At 34.9% G+C, this 20755-nt stretch overlaps 1 protein-coding gene across 1 annotated transcript in view; it reads right to left on the reverse strand.

The window, feature by feature from the left end:
- piezo1 (piezo type mechanosensitive ion channel component 1 (Er blood group)) overlaps positions 1–20755 on the reverse strand; it is a 213562-nt gene that overhangs the window by 92217 nt on the left and 100590 nt on the right. The window contains exons 7-8 of the mRNA XM_079838599.1: positions 19284–19497; positions 1951–2125 (exon numbers count right to left, since the gene is read on the reverse strand). Of these exons, the coding sequence (XP_079694725.1) occupies positions 1951–2125; positions 19284–19497 (389 nt within the window). The remainder of the gene's footprint in view (positions 1–1950; positions 2126–19283; positions 19498–20755) is intronic.

Here is a 20755-nt window from a genome sequence, read left to right on the forward strand (position 1 = left end):
AAGTTATATAAAAAAATGTTCTGGCTAATCCAAGCTTTATAATAGCAGTAATAGTTGCTCTGTTTTTGAAGTCCATAAAAAGTGCATCTGTGCGTCATATAACTGCTCCACGCGGCTCTGGTGTTAATAAAGGCCTTCTGAAGCGAATCGATGCGTTTGTTAAGAAAAATATCCATATTTAAACATTTATAAAAAAAATTTCTATGGCTCTGCATCAGCTGCGCCATCACTTCCGGCGAATAAGGTCAAAATACCAGCGCGATCATAGATATATACATAGATTCCTCATTAGTGCCTGCGCGGATCGGTCGAATGAGGCATCTACATATATATATCTATGATCACACCAGTATTTTGACCTTATTCACCGGAAGTTATGGCGCTGGGAAAACTAGACGACATTCGTCTGATAAGAGGTAAAAAAATAACAAATACTGTTGAGTTTCTCGCAGAAACTGATGGTTTGGTGTCTTCAGACATCAGTGTGTGTCCCACGAGCCGCAGGTTTAATAAGGATTCGTATGTGTGTGTGTTTTTACTCTCATTGCTCTCATACTCTAAAATATCCCCATAGACATCATTATAGACTATCACACTGTTACACATCTTCATTTGTGTTCTACTGAAGAAACAAACACACCTACATCTCTGATGCCCTGGGGGTGAGCAGATACACATAAACATTACGTTTTTGGGTGAACTATCCCTTTAAGTCGTTTTTATTAAGAATGCAACAGGTGTGTTAAGTTTTTTTTTATGCATTACAAGGGGTTGTTAAGCCAAAAAAAAAAAAATCGTGAAATTCAATTAATCTCTTTAGATGATATGCGCCATTTACTTTTTCTCGTTTTTAAAGCTCGACATCCACTGGTCCACATTCTGCTGAATCACACATACACTGAAAAAAATGATTAAGGCCCGATTAAATTAAGCATAATTAAAGGGTTAGTTCACCCAAAAATGTAAATTGTGTCATTAATGACTGAGCCTCATGTGGTTGGACACCCGTCAGACCTCCGTTCATCTTCAGACACAAATGAAGATATTTTAGTGTAAATCTGATGCTCTGAAAGGCCTCCATTGGCTCAACTTTACACTCTCAAGACCCTTAAAAGACACTAAAGACTAAAGTTACAAAGTCCATCTCACTACAGCGGCTCTTCAATAACTTTATGAAGACGAGAATAGTTTCTGTGCGCAAAAAAACCCTAAATAACGACTTATATAGTGATGACGATTTCAAAACACGGCCTCATGAAGCTTCGAAGTGTTATGAATCAGTGAGTCGATTCAGCGGTTTGAATCGCCAAAGTCACGTAATTTCATCAGTTTGACACGCGATCCGAATCATGAATCGACTCACTGATTCATAACGCTCTGAAGCTTCATGAGGCCGTGTTTTGAAATCGTCATCACTATTTAAGTCGTTATTTAGGGTTTTTTTGCGCACAAAAACTATTCTCGTCTTCATAAAGTTATTGTAGAGCCGCTGTAGTGAGATGGACTTTGTAACTTTAGTCTTTAGTGTCTTTTAAGGGTCTTGAGAGTGTAAAGTTGAGCCAATGGAGGCCTTTCAGAGCATCAGATTTACACTAAAATATCTTCATTTGTGTCTGAAGATGAACGGAGGTCTGACGGGTGTCCAACCACATGAGGCTCAGTCATTAATGACACAATTTACATTTTTGGGTGAACTAACCCTTTAATTTGTGCTCGTTTAAATAAATTAAATTAATTTTTTTGATTTTAATTAAAAAAAATTAATTGGTTTTATAGGAATTGCATGTTTTTGTTTAAATTGAGATAAAATAAATTGATTGCAACCACTAACAATAAAAAAAAAGTATTAAATTCAACGAATCATTTTTTCCAGTGAAGTGTGCGAGAGACTTGAGATCATTTCTGGGCTGAATTATGCCTTTGATTGACTAAACTAGTGTGTAAAGGCACCTGGTCCGTGTGGCCCAGAGCGAAGCTGTTGATCCTCAGCACAACGGTCACAGAGACGTACAGGAGCAGGAGGATGCCCGGATTCACGTACACCGGCCAGTCGTGATGTGTGTTGAGCGCCAGGTCGAAAGAAGAGCAGTTTCCAGGCTTTATTACATCCTTCAGGCCAAAGAGTCTGGAGACAAACACAGAAAACACAATAAATGCTGCATGTTCTGAAGAAAGCGCGAGTGGCTGTGAGTCTCTGGGATATAAACTGGCGATTCGGACTCTATCATACACCCGGCGCAATGTGACACTAGGCATGACGCAAGTGTGTTCTGCTAGTTTCTGCCAGTGTTGGGCACGTTACTTTAAAAAAGTAATTAGTTATAGTTACTAGTTACTTCTTACAAATAGTAACTGAGTTAGTAACTGAGTTACATCATTATACAAGTAACTAATTACCAGAGAAAGTAACTACTGTGTTACTTTTTTCTTTTCTTTTCAAATGTTCAAATATGTCAAATAACTTGGATGCCCCCAATATTAGATATGTTAAATGAATGAATTGGACACTAAATAGAATAAATTACTATTATAAAACATTGTACATTAATGTACAATATTGTAATGTTGCTGTGGGACAATGTGAGAGACACCTATCAAATTTAAAACATTATTGTAAATATTATCAGTAGACCTACTATAGTGTAAACATTGTGTAAATATTATCAGTAGACCTACTGTAGTGTAAACATTATTGTAAATATTATCAGTAGACCTACTATAGTGTAAACACTATTGTAAATATTATCAGTAGACCTACTATAGTGTAAACATTGTGTAAATATTATCAGTAGACCTACTATAGTGTAAACATTGTGTAAATATTATCAGTAGACCTACTATAGTGTAAACATTGTGTAAATATTATCAGTAGACCTACTATAGTGTAAATATTGTGTAAATATTATCTGTAGACCTACTATAGTGTAAATATTGTGTAAATAATATCAGTAGACCTACTATAGTGTAAATATTGTGTAAATATTATCAGTAGACCTACTATAGTGTAAATATTGTGTAAATATTATCTGTAGACCTACTATAGTGTAAATATTGTGTAAATAATATCAGTAGACCTACTATAGTGTAAATATTGTGTAAATATTATCAGTAGACCTACTATAGTGTAAATATTGTGTAAATATTATCAGTAGACCTACTATAGTGTAAATATTGTGTAAATAATATCAGTAGACCTACTATAGTGTAAATATTGTGTAAATAATATCAGTAGACCTACTATAGTGTAAATATTGTGTAAATAATATCAGTAGACCTACTATAGTGTAAATATTATCAGTAGACCTACTATAGTGTAAATATTGTGTAAATAATATCAGTAGACCTACTATAGTGTAAATATTATCAGTAGACCTACTATAGTGTAAACATTGTGTAAATATTATCAGTAGACCTACTATAGTGTAAATATTGTGTAAATAATATCAGTAGACCTACTATAGTGTAAATATTGTGTAAATATTATCAGTAGACCTACTATAGTGTAAACATTGTGTAAATATTATCAGTAGACCTACTATAGTGTAAACATTGTGTAAATATTATCAGTAGACCTACTATAGTGTAAATATTGTGTAAATAATATCAGTAGACCTACTATAGTGTAAATATTGTGTAAATATTATCAGTAGACCTACTATAGTGTAAACATTGTGTAAATATTATCAGTAGACCTACTATAGTGTAAATATTGTGTAAATATTATCAGTAGACCTACTATAGTGTAAATATTGTGTAAATATTATCAGTAGACCTACTATAGTGTAAACATTGTGTAAATATTATCAGTAGACCTACTATAGTGTAAACATTGTGTAAATATTATCAGTAGACCTACTATAGTGTAAACATTGTGTAAATATTATCAGTAGACCTACTATAGTGTAAATATTGTGTAAATATTATCAGTAGACCTACTATAGTGTAAACATTGTGTAAATATTATCAGTAGACCTACTATAGTGTAAACATTGTGTAAATATTATCAGCAGACCTACTATAGTGTAAATATTGTGTAAATATTATCAGTAGACCTACTATAGTGTTAATATTATCAGTAGACCTACTATAGTGTAAACATTGTGTAAATATTATCAGTAGACCTACTATAGTGTAAACATTGTGTAAATATTATCAGCAGACCTACTATAGTGTAAATATTGTGTAAATATTATCAGTAGACCTACTATAGTGTTAATATTATCAGTAGACCTACTATAGTGTAAACATTGTGTAAATATTATCAGTAGACCTACTATAGTGTAAACATTGTGTAAATATTATCAGTAGACCTACTATAGTGTAAACATTGTGTAAATATTATCAGTAGACCTACTATAGTGTAAATATTGTGTAAATATTATCAGTAGACCTAATATAGTGTAAACATTGTGTAAATATTATCAGTAGACCTACTATAGTGTAAGCATTGTGTAAATATTATCAGCAGACCTACTATAGTGTAAATATTGTGTAAATATTATCAGTAGACCTACTATAGTGTTAATATTATCAGTAGACCTACTATAGTGTAAACATTGTGTAAATATTATCAGTAGACCTACTATAGTGTAAACATTGTGTAAATATTATCAGTAGACCTACTATAGTGTAAACATTGTGTAAATATTATCAGTAGACCTACTATAGTGTAAACATTGTGTAAATATTATCAGTAGACCTACTATAGTGTAAACATTGTGTAAATATTATCAGCAGACCTACTATAGTGTAAATATTGTGTAAATATTATCAGCAGACCTACTATAGTGTAAATATTGTGTAAATATTATCAGTAGACCTACTATAGTATAAATATAGTGTAAATATTATCAGTAGACCTACTATAGTGTAAACATTGTGTAAATATTATCAGTAGACCTACTATAGTGTAAACATTGTGTAAATATTATCAGTAGACCTACTATAGTGTAAATATTGTGTTAATATTATCAGTAGACCTACTATAGTGTAAACATTATTGTAAATATTATCAGTAGACCTACTATAGTGTAAATATTGTGTAAATATTATCAGTAGACCTACTATAGTGTAAATATTGTGTAAATATTATCAGTAGACCTACTATAGTGTAAACATTATTGTAAATATTATCAGTAGACCTACTATAGTGTAAATATTATCAGTAGACCTACTATAGTGTAAACATTGTGTAAATATTATCAGTAGACCTACTATAGTGTAAATATTGTGTAAATATTATCAGTAGACCTACTATAGTGTAAACATTGTGTAAATATTATCAGTAGACCTACTATAGTGTAAACATTGTGTAAATATTATCAGTAGACCTACTATAGTGTAAATATTGTGTAAATATTATCAGTAGACCTACTATAGTGTAAATATTGTGTAAATATTATCAGTAGACCTACTATAGTGTAAACATTGTGTAAATATTATCAGTAGACCTACTATAGTGTAAACATTGTGTAAATATTATCAGTAGACCTACTATAGTGTAAACATTGTGTAAATATTATCAGCAGACCTACTATAGTGTAAATATTGTGTAAATATTATCAGTAGACCTACTATAGTGTTAATATTATCAGTAGACCTACTATAGTGTAAACATTGTGTAAATATTATCAGTAGACCTACTATAGTGTAAACATTGTGTAAATATTATCAGTAGACCTACTATAGTGTAAACATTGTGTAAATATTATCAGTAGACCTACTATAGTGTAAATATTGTGTAAATATTATCAGTAGACCTAATATAGTGTAAACATTGTGTAAATATTATCAGTAGACCTACTATAGTGTAAACATTGTGTAAATATTATCAGTAGACCTACTATAGTGTAAACATTGTGTAAATATTATCAGCAGACCTACTATAGTGTAAATATTGTGTAAATATTATCAGTAGACCTACTATAGTGTTAATATTATCAGTAGACCTACTATAGTGTAAACATTGTGTAAATATTATCAGTAGACCTACTATAGTGTAAACATTGTGTAAATATTATCAGTAGACCTACTATAGTGTAAACATTGTGTAAATATTATCAGTAGACCTACTATAGTGTAAATATTGTGTAAATATTATCAGTAGACCTACTATAGTGTAAACATTGTGTAAATATTATCAGTAGACCTACTATAGTGTAAACATTGTGTAAATATTATCAGCAGACCTACTATAGTGTAAATATTGTGTAAATATTATCAGCAGACCTACTATAGTGTAAATATTGTGTAAATATTATCAGTAGACCTACTATAGTGTAAATATAGTGTAAATATTATCAGTAGACCTACTATAGTGTAAACATTGTGTAAATATTATCAGTAGACCTACTATAGTGTAAACATTGTGTAAATATTATCAGTAGACCTACTATAGTGTAAATATTGTGTTAATATTATCAGTAGACCTACTATAGTGTAAACACTATTGTAAATATTATCAGTAGACCTACTATAGTGTAAATATTGTGTAAATATTATCAGTAGACCTACTATAGTGTAAATATTGTGTAAATATTATCAGTAGACCTACTATAGTGTAAACATTATTGTAAATATTATCAGTAGACCTACTATAGTGTAAACATTGTGTAAATATTATCAGTAGACCTACTATAGTGTAAACATTGTGTAAATATTATCAGCAGACCTACTATAGTGTAAATATTGTGTAAATATTATCAGTAGACCTACTATAGTGTTAATATTATCAGTAGACCTACTATAGTGTAAACATTGTGTAAATATTATCAGTAGACCTACTATAGTGTAAACATTGTGTAAATATTATCAGTAGACCTACTATAGTGTAAACATTGTGTAAATATTATCAGTAGACCTACTATAGTGTAAATATTGTGCAAATATTATCAGTAGACCTAATATAGTGTAAACATTGTGTAAATATTATCAGTAGACCTACTATAGTGTAAACATTGTGTAAATATTATCAGTAGACCTACTATAGTGTAAACATTGTGTAAATATTATCAGCAGACCTACTATAGTGTAAATATTGTGTAAATATTATCAGTAGACCTACTATAGTGTTAATATTATCAGTAGACCTACTATAGTGTAAACATTGTGTAAATATTATCAGTAGACCTACTATAGTGTAAACATTGTGTAAATATTATCAGTAGACCTACTATAGTGTAAACATTGTGTAAATATTATCAGTAGACCTACTATAGTGTAAATATTGTGTAAATATTATCAGTAGACCTACTATAGTGTAAACATTGTGTAAATATTATCAGTAGACCTACTATAGTGTAAACATTGTGTAAATATTATCAGCAGACCTACTATAGTGTAAATATTGTGTAAATATTATCAGCAGACCTACTATAGTGTAAATATTGTGTAAATATTATCAGTAGACCTACTATAGTGTAAATATAGTGTAAATATTATCAGTAGACGTACTATAGTGTAAACATTGTGTAAATATTATCAGTAGACCTACTATAGTGTAAACATTGTGTAAATATTATCAGTAGACCTACTATAGTGTAAATATTGTGTTAATATTATCAGTAGACCTACTATAGTGTAAACATTATTGTAAATATTATCAGTAGACCTACTATAGTGTAAATATTGTGTAAATATTATCAGTAGACCTACTATAGTGTAAACATTGTGTAAATATTATCAGTAGACCTACTATAGTGTAAACATTATTGTAAATATTATCAGTAGACCTACTATAGTGTAAACATTGTGTAAATATTATCAGTAGACCTACTATAGTGTAAATATTGTGTAAATATTATCAGTAGACCTACTATAGTGTAAACATTGTGTAAATATTATCAGTAGACCTACTATAGTGTAAATATTGTGTAAATATTATCAGTAGACCTACTATAGTGTAAATATTGTGTACATATTATCAGTAGACCTACTATAGTGTAAACATTGTGTAAATATTATCAGTAGACCTACTATAGTGTAAATATTGTGTTAATATTATCAGTAGACCTACTATAGTGTAAATATTGTGTAAATATTATCAGTAGACCTACTATAGTGTAAACATTATTGTAAATATTATCAGTAGACCTACTATAGTGTAAATATTGTGTAAATATTATCAGTAGACCTACTATAGTGTAAACATTGTGTAAATATTATCAGTAGACCTACTATAGTTTAAACATTGTGTAAATATTATCAGTAGACCTACTATAGTGTAAATATTGTGTAAATATTATCAGTAGACCTACTATAGTGTAAACATTATCATAAATATTATCAGTAGACCTACTATAGTGTAAACATTATTGTAAATATTATCAGTAGACCTACTATAGTGTAAACATTGTGTAAATATTATCAGTAGACCTACTATAGTGTAAACATTGTGTAAATATTATCAGTAGACCTACTATAGTGTAAATATTGTGTAAATATTATCAGTAGACCTACTATAGTGTAAATATTGTGTAAATATTATCAGTACTACTCCTTTGGTAGTGGAGCTCACATTATCACCTGGGTTTTTAGCCACTAATGTTGTGGCTTTGATGCTGTGAGGCTTCGTTAGATTAGAATTTCTTGCCAGTGACGTGGAGAAACTCTTTCTTCCTGGCCACAAGTTGCACATTACATTCTTACCTTTCAGCTCAAAGAGAGAAAAGTAGCGCTTATACTTCCAGTTTGCGAAAGCTACCTTTGAAGTCATTGGACCATCGCTGACTGTGCATATGCGTGTGCGTCATAGATGTGTGTGTGTGTGTGTGTGTGTTAACCATAGACCGTAAAAAAATAGGCGTAAACTCAACCTATCGACCTCAACCTTGTCTCCCACCCACCAATCATCATCAGTGATGTGTACCAAAACACGCATGGCTGGCGCGCGGACACGCACACACACACACACACACACACACACACACACACACACACACACACACACACACACACACACACACACACACACACACACACACACACACACACACACACACACGTTAGAGGTTCGACTGACAGCCTGTTCAGATGAAAACCACTTCAGTGAGCTCAACTATAGTAACGCTGCATTTTTTTTCTCAGTAACGCTAACGGTGTTGTAACGGGAGAAACAGTAATTCGTTTGATTACTCGTTACTGAAAAAAGTAATTCCGTTAGTAACGCCGTATATCTATAACGTCGTTATTCTCATCACTGGTTTCAGCCAGACGTAGTTCTCATGTTCAGCGTTACGTTGTTTAAATATCAATATCTGTTCACCCATGGGCATCTGGTCTGAGCACCAGGTGTGTTTAGGAGCATTGCTGAGGAACTGAAAACCACTGACCAACACACACCTGCTCTAAAGTCAATAGTGCAGTATTTGTGTGTTATTTAAAGAGTGTGTTAGTGATTTGAGCCTATAGACGGAGCACAACACACACACACTCTGATTGTTACACACACAGGGATGTGCAGCACACACACACACACACGTTTAAATATTAAAATAAAAGGATTCCTCTCTGGTGAAGTGTTCAGTCTCTTCTCATGTCAATAGTGAATCCTCTCATTGCGCGGGCTTTTAAAGGGAAAGGGAGATGAAACTCTGATTTATTGCACGTTATGCCCAAAACACACCCATGACTCATTAAGAGACGAGGGACGACCCTTTTGGATCATGAGCCGACCGTTTTTTCCGTCGTTAAACTAGCAAAAGTGGATTCAGACACGCCATAAGAGCGTATATTTACCATTGCATTGCAAACAAGCAGCGACTATGTGAATATATAGTAAAGTGTGATTTATTCCTGTGGTCAAAGCTGAATTTATCATCATTACTCCAGTCTTCAGTGTCACATGACCCTTCACAAATCATTCTGATAAGAGGATTTTGATTATTATCAATGTTTTTGATACTTAATATGTTTGTGGAAACCATAATGCAGTACCATTTGGGCTAAATATGATTAAAACAAATAGAAATGAAAACTTTTATTCAGCAAGGACGCATTAAAGGAAATCAAAAGTGACAGTAAAGACATTTATAATGACACAAAAGTATCAGTATTAAGTTTTCAACACTGATAATAATCATAAATGTGTGTTGAGCATCAGATCCTCATATGAGAGTGATTAGTGAAGGGTCATGTGACACTGAAGACTGGAGTAATGATGATTTGATCACAGGAATAAATCACACTTTACTATATATTCACATAGAGAACAGCTGATCTACACTGGAGGAATATTTACTGTTTACTGGAGTTATGATCAAATAAATGCAGCCTTGGTAAGCAAAACAATATAATTATTCCAAATGTTTGACCGATATAGTCTTTCATATGGCTCTGGTCCCTCTTTCAATGTAAGTTGTACAATATGAGCATTCAGCTCAATCATTCAGCTTAGCATTTTGTTCAGGTTCAAGTATGTACAATAATAACAGTGATGCTTGCCTTAAAAAAGCTCCACTATGCATGTTTTCGCCACTAGGGGTCGCTAACCTCTTCAGAACGGTGATTGATGACGCAGGGAATGAGCGTGGACTCATCCCGGTGGATCTAATCATGTTTATGGGGAAATAATGCTTCTGGATTCATGTTTTTAACATGACTGTGGTCTGAAGCACACTGTGATTCTAACTAACACATTTTTAGTTAACTTTACTTAATGTCTTAACTTAATTGTAAAAATCTAGCATTATATCTACATACTGTTCCCTGTTTACTCAGAAAACTTAAGTTAAGATTAATTGATTGGTTTGAGTGCCAATTTGTGAAGCAAAATATAAAAGTCACCATTATGGAGATCAGTGTTCCCTTTGGTTGGGCACTTCATATTATTGTAAATCTCTTCCTATTGATGCAGCGACGCAACAATAAATCACAGTTATTTGGTTTCAAAGGAAGAGAAGTAATAAATATGTTGCTTTTAAAAGTTGACCTAGCTTCTGATTGAATAATTAACTACAGTTAACGATGTAGTCAGAAATTAGGTCACCTTTTAAAAGCAACCTATGTAATACTTCCCTTAATGCCGTATAATGATCGCTTACAATTGTATTGCTAAAATTTTGAATTGGGTTGTTATAATCCGTCTATATTTGTGACAATATCGTACAGTTGATCATGCTTGAGTCACAAAACATTCAGCATGCGAAACACAACAATGGTGGCTACACTAAGTCAAGAGTAAATCTAAAGTACTCACTACAGTTCTTTTTAGTTACTTGAGCTCTTGTGTAAGTGAACTATACTAACTGAGCATTTGTCAACACAACATGCTATTCCTATTTCACTTGGTTTGTTAAGGCAATCGGGTTGCATGCTTTTTTTAAAGTAAGTCTAACTAATTGGATTTTACAGTGCAGCGCGATTACTAATAAGAGACAGAGATCAGCGGATATAAAGACATGAGGAGATTTCATTCTCCCGAACGACGCGCGAATGCTGAGTTACTGCTCATACAGGTCAGACTATCTGACCAATTAAACCTGAGAGGAAACTCAATGCTGACTCTGTGTAAACTATCTGAACTCTGAGTGTGTTGAGAGATATAATGTTATTTTTTGTGTTGTTTGTTGGCTGTATGAGACTAGCAGGAGCTACATCACATTGATTAGTTTTATGTACATTAGCTCTCCTGTGTAATAAAGCACATGAGCGGCGTCTCTGTCAAGTTGAAGTTTGTCGCCATCTTGAATACGCCTCTTCGATACTGGTCCTCTTTTGATTTCTCATTTTGTTCTAAAGTCTGCTTGCCACGGTACATAGCGTTTGAGCGAAACTACAACAGCGCTAGATGTTACGCCGTCGTCCACATTCCTTCGTTAAAATCACAATTTTCTCACAATTTACAAATAATTGGAAACATTTGGGATATTGTAAGTAACAAAATATACACTCACCTAAAGGATTATTAGGAACACACACTAATACTGTGTTTGACCCTCTTTCGCCTTCAGAACTGCCTTAATTCTACGTGGCATTGACTCAACAAGCTGCTGAAAGCATTCTTTAGAAATGTTGGCCCATATTGATAGGAGAGCATCTGCAGTTGATGGAGATTTGTGGGATGCACATCCAGGGCACGAAGCTCCCGTTCCACCACATCCCAAAGATGCTCTATTGGGTTGAGATCTGGAGACTGTGGCGGCCATTTTAGTTCAGTGAACTCATTGTCATGTTCAAGAAACCAATGTGAAATGATTGGAGCTTTGTGACGGTGCATTATCCTGCTGGAAGTAGCCATCAGAGGATGGGGACATGGTGCTCATAAAGGGATGGACATGGGCAGAAACAATGCTCAGGTAGGCCGTGGCATTTAAACCATGCCCAATTGGCACTAAGGGGCCTAAAGTGTGCCAAGAAAACATCCCCCACACCATTACACCACCACCACCAGCCTGCACAGTGGGAACAAGGCATGATGGATCCATGTTCTCATTCTGTTTACGCCAAATTCTGACTCTACCATCTGAATGTCTCAACAGAAATCCAGACTCATCAGACCAGGCAACATTTTTCCAGTCTTCAACTGTCCAATTTTGGTGAGCTGGTGCAAATTGTGGCCTCTTTTTCCTATTTGTAGTGGAGATGAGTGGTACCCGGTGGGGTCTTCTGCTGTTGTAGCCCATCCGCCTCAAGGTTGTGTGTGTTGTGGCTTCACAAATGCTTTGCTGCAGACCTCGGTTGTAACGAGTGGTTATTTCAGTCAAAGTTGCTCTTCTATCAGCTTGAATCAGTCGGCCCATTCTCCTCTGACCTCTAGCATCAACAAGGCATTTTCTCCCACAGGACTGCCGCATACTGGAGGTTTTTCCCTTTTCACACCATTCTTTGTAAACCCTAGAAATGGTTGTGTGTGAAAATCCCAGTAACTGAGCAGATTGTGAAATACTGGCACCAACAACCATACCACGCTCAAAATGTCTTAAATCTCCTTTCTTTCCCATTCCGACATTCAGTGTGGAGTTCAGGAGATTGTCTTGACCAGGACCACACCCCTAAATGCATTGAAGCAACTGCCATGTGATTGGTTGATTAGATAATTGCATTAATGAGAAATTGAACAGGTGTTCCTAATAATCCTTTAGGTGAGTGTATAACACTGGCCTAGTGTGTTTTGGATATTATACATATTGCACCTTTAACACACAGCACTAATGATCTTGCTGCATGAGAGTCTGAATGTGTTTTATCTCACTGTGACAGCTGTGACAGTGATCTGCATCAGCACAGAGGTCAGCAGGGATTTATGGGTCAGGAGAAATGCAGAGAGATGTGGTGTCAGATCCACGGCTCGAGTCTCAGCGCGTTACGCAAGGCTGGCAGGAAACGGCACCTTCACCTCCCCAGCCTGAGGCTCTATTTCAGTCCCGCAATAACTCGTATTTACATCACACACACACACACACACACACACCCTGCTCTCACACACGCCTTGTGTAATGAACACAGACTGCTCGTTTACCACAGTCATCTAGAGAGAAGGGAAATCATATTCACAATGAATGTAATGATATTTTTACATGATCAGTAACTTTTAATATAAGGGTAAACATTATGCTAACGATTTCAGCCAAGGCAACATTTCTTATTTTCATTTATGGTGGACCAAAACCTGCAGGAAAAATAATAAAAAATAAAAATAAATAAATAAAGTGCTGTGAAATGGATTAATCGCATCCAAAAAGTGTGTGTTCACATAAGATATGTGTGTAGTAGGGATGCCACAATCTCAATATAATATTGAACCGTTCGGTCCGGCATTCACGGTTCAATACGCGCTTGTGAATTGCGTGTTTTTCGGTTTCACATTTAATTAATTATTTTTCTACAAATTCTATCATTTGCCTCCATCTCAATACTGAACAAAGTGACATACATTCACATCACAGGTTAGTGGTGGAGTTATACTCACAGAACACTAGAGTTATTCACAATCACCAAAGTTCATTTTTGCATGTGTTTTAAAGCCTTGGCGGTTCATTCGCGTGCGCGGTTTTAACATGCGCTTTTCAGAGCGCGCGCACTAAACGTCTGTCAAACACGTGATTACTGGACTAATTAGTAGTCTTACTGCGTTAATACTGTCAAATACACACAAGGTTAACATAAACACAGTCGGTTATGTCTAAAGTGAAAGTACAATCGCAATCGTGTCTGTATATAAGATGTGTAGAGGTCTTTAATTGACAGCGGCGCAGCCTATAGTGACCACGCGGTCCTTAAAGGGACAGTTCACCTATAAAATTGTGTCATTATTTACTCACTCTAATGTTGTTCCAAACCTGTATTCATTTCTCAATGACAGAATTTTCAGTTTTGAGTGAAATATCCCTTTAATGTTAATACAACAACAAAAGACAAAGAGAAAATCACTCACTGCTCTTGACTGAAAAACTAATACAGTAGCTTTAATAAGAATCAGTGTATATTTTATAGTGAAGTCTATGTAGTGTTTTAATTTTACATTCATTCATTCATTCAATTTCATACTTTAATGCTGCTGTACTGCTCTGAGCTGCCAGTGTAAATCTTTATATATATTTATTTTATATTATCCAATACACTAGGAATGTGTACAAGGGTTTTTTTTTAAGTAAAGTTTTAAGTTTAAGTAAGGTTTTTCAAGTCTTTTAAGTAAAATAAAGAAAGAGTATTGCAATATAAAAAAATACGTATTTTTTCTCTTTAACCTCTTGCGGTTCCTGTCGCCTAAGAATAGAATAACAAAAACTGATGTGACAAGCCATCAGAACCCAACCGAAAACCGTGGTTAAAAACCGAGGTATGAATTGAACCGTGGACTAACTGTAGTGTTGCATCCCCAGTGTGTAGTGTGTATAATTATTATCTATATATAAATACACAATCAATGTACATATTTAAGAAATAATTACATGTATACTGTATTTATATAACAATTTTTTTCATAAATATATAGATGAATTATTGTGTATTTATTAGGGCTGTCAAAAGATTAATCGCATCCAAAATAAAAGTTTGTGTTTATGTGTGTGTACTCTGTTAATTATTATTTATATATAAATACACACACATTCATGTATATATTTAAGAAATATTTGCATGTATATACATTTATATAATCTATAATATATATAAATATAAATGTTTTATATATAAAAATAATATTTTTTTCTTAAATATATACATGCTTGTGTGTGTATTTATATATAAATAATAATTAACAGAGTACACACACATATATTATGTAAACACAAACTTTTATTTTGGATGCGATTAATCGCGATTAATCTTTTGACAGCCCTAGTAATTATATATAGATAATAATTATACACACTACACACAGATATATTATGTAAACACACTTTTATTTTGGATGCCAGCACCAAAATTAATAAATAAATAAATTAGTTAACTAGTCTTTTGTTTCATGTTCATGTTTTCTGTTTTGCCATGTGCTTCCCTTGTTTGTGTCATGTGATCCTGTCATGTGTTCTGTGTTCTCATTGGTTTATTGTCTTGATTGTCCGTTGTCTTATCATCAGTCTCTGTGTATTTAAGTCCTGGTGTTTGCCATGCGTCTTTATCTAGTGTTTCTGTGTAACCCATTGTTGGTGAGTGTTCTGTTTGTGTCATGCCAAGTCCTTCTTTCTTTTATGTTTTGTTTAAGTGTGAATTACACTAAACTGCAACTTCCTCCTGTGGATTAACCGTGACATGTTCTTTATTCTGCAGGTTTTGTCCTTCATAAACTTGATGTACTAAAATAACTCAAATGAAAACTGAAATTCATGCAAATTAAAGAGAAGTGTTTGGTAGGCATGTTGTTACTGTTATAATTGTTTATTTAATACTTCATATAATTCATGGTGATTATATATAATTCAGACTTCTTCGCTTTTCATTAAAACCTATAGGCTATTTGAGAACAATAAAATTCATAGTGTTTTATTAAGACATATCTTCATTTAACACATGGACAGTTAAATAAGTATGCATTCCTGTATAATATGCCTGAATAAAAGTTGTAGAACAAATACAAGATTACTCTTTTACTGGGTGTCTGCCTTGTTTATTCAACTATTGAGCAAAAAACACAGGTTTAATAGAATAGCTGATTTAATTAATGACAAAAATGATATACATATTAACAAGAAAGATATTAAAGTATAGCTGCGAGCAGCAATTATCGGGATTCAAGCGGTTTAAAGCATTTATGCACATGCTTTAGCAAACGTATTCATCTAGAAAAGACCATTTACAGGCAATACAGGCAATTTACCATGGGAAATATGTGTTTTTTTTAAAGCTTTTTAACAGTTATAGCGCCATCTATGGGCCGATCTCCATAAAAGTTTGCATGCTTGTTTAGAATCATATGTTGTAAGTGCGCACCAATTTTCGTGAAGTTCCGGGATTTCCTTCAGGAGTTTTACTGCATTGGTTTTATTCAGATTGAGTGAAAAAGGACCAGTTCGAAAAAGTCTTTTTTTTACATAATCACGAATATTTAATGAACGGTTTGATTAACAGCAGTGGTTCTTGAGACAAAGATGTTCAGTATGAGGAGATCTATCCAATGATATGAACATTGTGTGTATGTGTGAAACACCACGTGATTACAGAGGCGTAAAACTTGTTAGCGCCAATTTCTTTCTAAATTCTCACAGAATTCTAGAGCCCATGAGTCGAACATGCCCACAAGTTTCGTCTTGATCCGCCTCTGTTAATCTTGTGTAATAGATGCTCAAATTTCATTGGCCGATGGTGGCCATGTTTTTTTAGATACGGAAATGTCCTCATAGCTAATCATGGCTCCTTGGACCAAGACACTGCATACCAGTTTGCAAGTAAATTGGCCTAACGGTTGCATAGTTATAGCTGTTTTCATGTTATAGCGCCACCAAGTGGGCCACCTTCGCGATTTTTTTACTGTGACTAACGATTGGAACCATACACATGTGTACCAATTTTGGTGAAAATATATAATTCCGCTCACAAGTTATAGCCATTTTAGTAAAAGTGGCCCCGCCCACCTAGAACATTTTGGCGCCTCTTAGCGACCGTGAATTAAAATTTCAATTTTTTTTTTAATAATGATTGATATTCAGACTCTAGAGAATCTTTCTGCATGGGTTTCTCAGAAACCGCACCTTTAAATGGAGCATCTTCTCCCATCTTACCCTATTCCCTGAAGCACATTAGAGAACAATGTAAATTCCATAGTATATGAATATGGTAATTTATATGTAAATCAAAGTACCATTCCTGCACCATATTACTGCCACAATCATATCTTGGTGGTGTTATTTGGCCAAGTAGAACATGTTTCTGGATCAACATCTTTAGTTGGTCCTGGAACTAGAGTCCTAACCCCAAACCTAACCATTCCAAACCCAGCCCTGAGCTCAAGCCGAACTCAAAGCATGGTGTTGATCCAGGAAATGCTGTCAGTGTTTTCCTACATTAGAACTAATCACAGTGGCCAGTCTCAGTGGCTTACAGGAGTGTTGTTCCAGCACAAACAAGGATGTTGAACTAGGTATGGGACACTCCCTGGCCAAAAGGAGATTAATGTACCAATAACAGGGCCGTGAAAATGAAGCGAGCAGTTATTATGAGCTAGGGGTCGACCGATATGGATTTATTAGTGCCGATACCGATTTTTTTTCATCAGCCTTAGCCGATGGGCTGCCGATTTTCTGGAGCCGATACTGCTTTTGATCCCTCAATTTACAACATAATAATGACACAATGATCATGATGATAACAATTTAAAAAAGGAACATTTATTGAACAAAAAAAAAAACAATATTTAACAAATAGTAAAAACAGGTGAGGTAGAACAAGAAAAAAAAAAGAGTTCAGTGGTGAAAATAAATTATGAAAATAAATATTTAAGCATAAATAAAATAATTACACTATTTCACGCAGTATCAACAAGCAAGCAGCATAATAAAGTGCACACTGACTGTACTATACTAAACTATTTACAACCTAGTCATTTAATGGTTACACTCTAAAAAAATGCTGGGTTAAAAATAACCCAAGTTGGGTTGAATATGGACTAACCCAGCAATTGGGTTGTTTTGACCCAGCGGTTGGGTTAAATGTTTGCTTAAAACAACCCAATCGCTGGGTTAAAACAACCCAATTGATGGGTTAGTCCATTTTCAACCCAACTTGGGTTATTTTTAACCCAGCATTTTTTAGAGTGGTGCATTTCACTTAATCTCTTGTGGAGCAACACCAGCGGTAATTCAGGAAAAAATCTCCCAATGCTCCACGTGAAACTTCAGTCTTTCCACCTTTTACAATCGTGTCAATTCTCAATTGATTTTGATTAATATGCGCGAGGGAGAGCGAGAGAGTTTGAAGACTGTGAGAGCTGCCCTGTGGACGCCTGTCTGGAAATAATGCAGGGAAAAAATATCGGCGAACGCAGCAGCCTTATATCGTCCGATACACGTAAAAAGCACAAATATCGGCCGATACATGTAAAAAGCACAAATATCGGCCGATACATGTAAAAAGCACAAATATCGGCCGATACATGTAAAAAGCACAAATATCGGCCGATACATGTAAAAAGCACAAATATCGGCCGATACATGTAAAAAACACAAATATCGGCCGATACACGTAAAAAGCACAAATATCGGCCGATACACGTAAAAAGCACAAATATCGGCCGATACACGTAAAAAGCACAAATATCGGCCGATACATGTAAAAAGCACAAATATCGGCCGATACACGTAAAAAGCGCAAATATCGGCCGATACATGTAAAAAGCACAAATATCGGCCGATACATGTAAAAAGCGCAAATATCGGACGATACATGTAAAAAGCGCAAATATCGGCCGATACACGTAAAAAGCGCAAATATCGGCCGATACATGTAAAAAGCGCATATATCGGCCGATACACGTAAAAAGCGCAAATATCGGCCGATACACGTAAAAAGCGCAAATATCGGCCGATACATGTAAAAAGCGCAAATATCGGCTGATACATGTAAAAAGCGCAAATATCGGCTGATACATGTAAAAAGCGCAAATATCGGCCGATACACGTAAAAAGCGCAAATATCGGCTGATACATGTAAAAAGCGCAAATATCGGCCGATACACGTAAAAAGCGCAAATATCGGCCGATACACGTAAAAAGCGCAAATATCGGCCGATACATGTAAAAAGCGCAAATATCGGCCGATACACTTAAAAAGCGCAAATATCGGCCCGATATATCGGTCTAACACTATTATGAACATACAGGAAATGTGAAGGGAGAAATGAAGAGCCTTACCTGGCCCACAGGCCCGCCGGGGAGAACATCTCTTGTGCGAATGAGCTCTGATACAGGTAAAGACACACCAGGTGTCCCCCGGTGAAGAAGGCCACCATCACACACAGTGTATTAAACCCCAGATGGCTGATGGGAAAGTTGCACGCCCACCACGTGCACACTCCAATAAACAGGAGGAAGTAGAAGGCCGAGAACGCAGAGGGTAAAGTGATTCCTGGGAAGAGAAAGACATGCAATCCGTACACTTTAGGTGAATTAATTAATATGGGCAATATTAGCCAAAAGGTATGTGCACTTAAAATACACCATTTGGCACTATTATATCAAGATATTATATCATTTCTAGTCACACACAGTATTTAGAATGGATTGAAAACAAAGCATTTTTTAATAACAAATGGACCGTGTATTTTGTTTCCTCCATTCAATCTCTTTTCTTGTTTGTATTCAGGGTTTGACATTAACTTTTTAATAGCTACTGGTTTTCCAAAGTTATTAGCATTTTCACTGGCCACAGTTTTGACATTGATACCATGGGGAAAAACTGCCATATGGATATTTTTAATATCATCTCATAATTTGGCAGCAGGTTTATTAGGCTGCTGTCACTTTGACTTTTTGTGACTTTATCTTATTCCCCATATCCCCCAGAGTTAGATCAGTCCATACACACCATTCTCATCTCCGTGCCATAACTCTCTGACGCACCCACCACTAGCCTAGCTTAGCACAAAGACTGGAGGTAAATGGCTCCAGCTAGCCTAGCTTAGCACAAACACTGGAGGTAAATGGCTCCAACTAGCCTAGCTTAGCACAAACACTGGAGGTAAATGGCTCCAACTAGCCTAGCTTAGCACAAAGACTGGAGGTAAATGGCTCCAACTAGCCTAGCTTAGCACAAAGACTGGAGGTAAATGGCTCCAACTAGCCTAGCTTAGCACAAAGACTTGAGGTAAATGGCTCCAGCTAGCCTAGCTTAGCACAAAGACTGGAGGTAAATGGCTCCAACTAGCCTAGCTTAGCACAAACACTGGAGGTAAAAGGCTCCAACTAGCCTAGCTTAGCACAAAGACTGGAGGTAAATGGCTCCAGCTAGCCTAGTTTAGCACAAAGACTGGAGGTAAATGGCTCCAGCTAGCCTTCTGCTCAATAAGTGACAAAATAACGCCAACATTTTCCTATTTACATGTTGTGATGTGTGTAGCTACATTGTGTACTAAGAACAACGGAAAATGAAAAGTTGTGATTTTCTAGGCCGATATGTCTAGGAACTATACTTTCATTCCTGCGTAATGATCAAGAGCTGTGAGCCGTCCCATGAGTGCATCGGCACAATGATATTACACATCGCCTTCTTAGTACACAATACAACTATACACATCACAACATGTAAATAGGAAAATGTTGGCGTTATTTTGTCACTTATTGAGCAGTAGGCTAGCTGGAACCATTTACCTCCAGTCTTTGTGCTA

The sequence above is a fragment of the Gobio gobio genome (genome assembly GCF_949357685.1).
Source record: "Gobio gobio genome assembly, chromosome: 2".
In the NCBI taxonomy this organism is placed as follows: Eukaryota; Metazoa; Chordata; class Actinopteri; order Cypriniformes; family Gobionidae; genus Gobio; species Gobio gobio.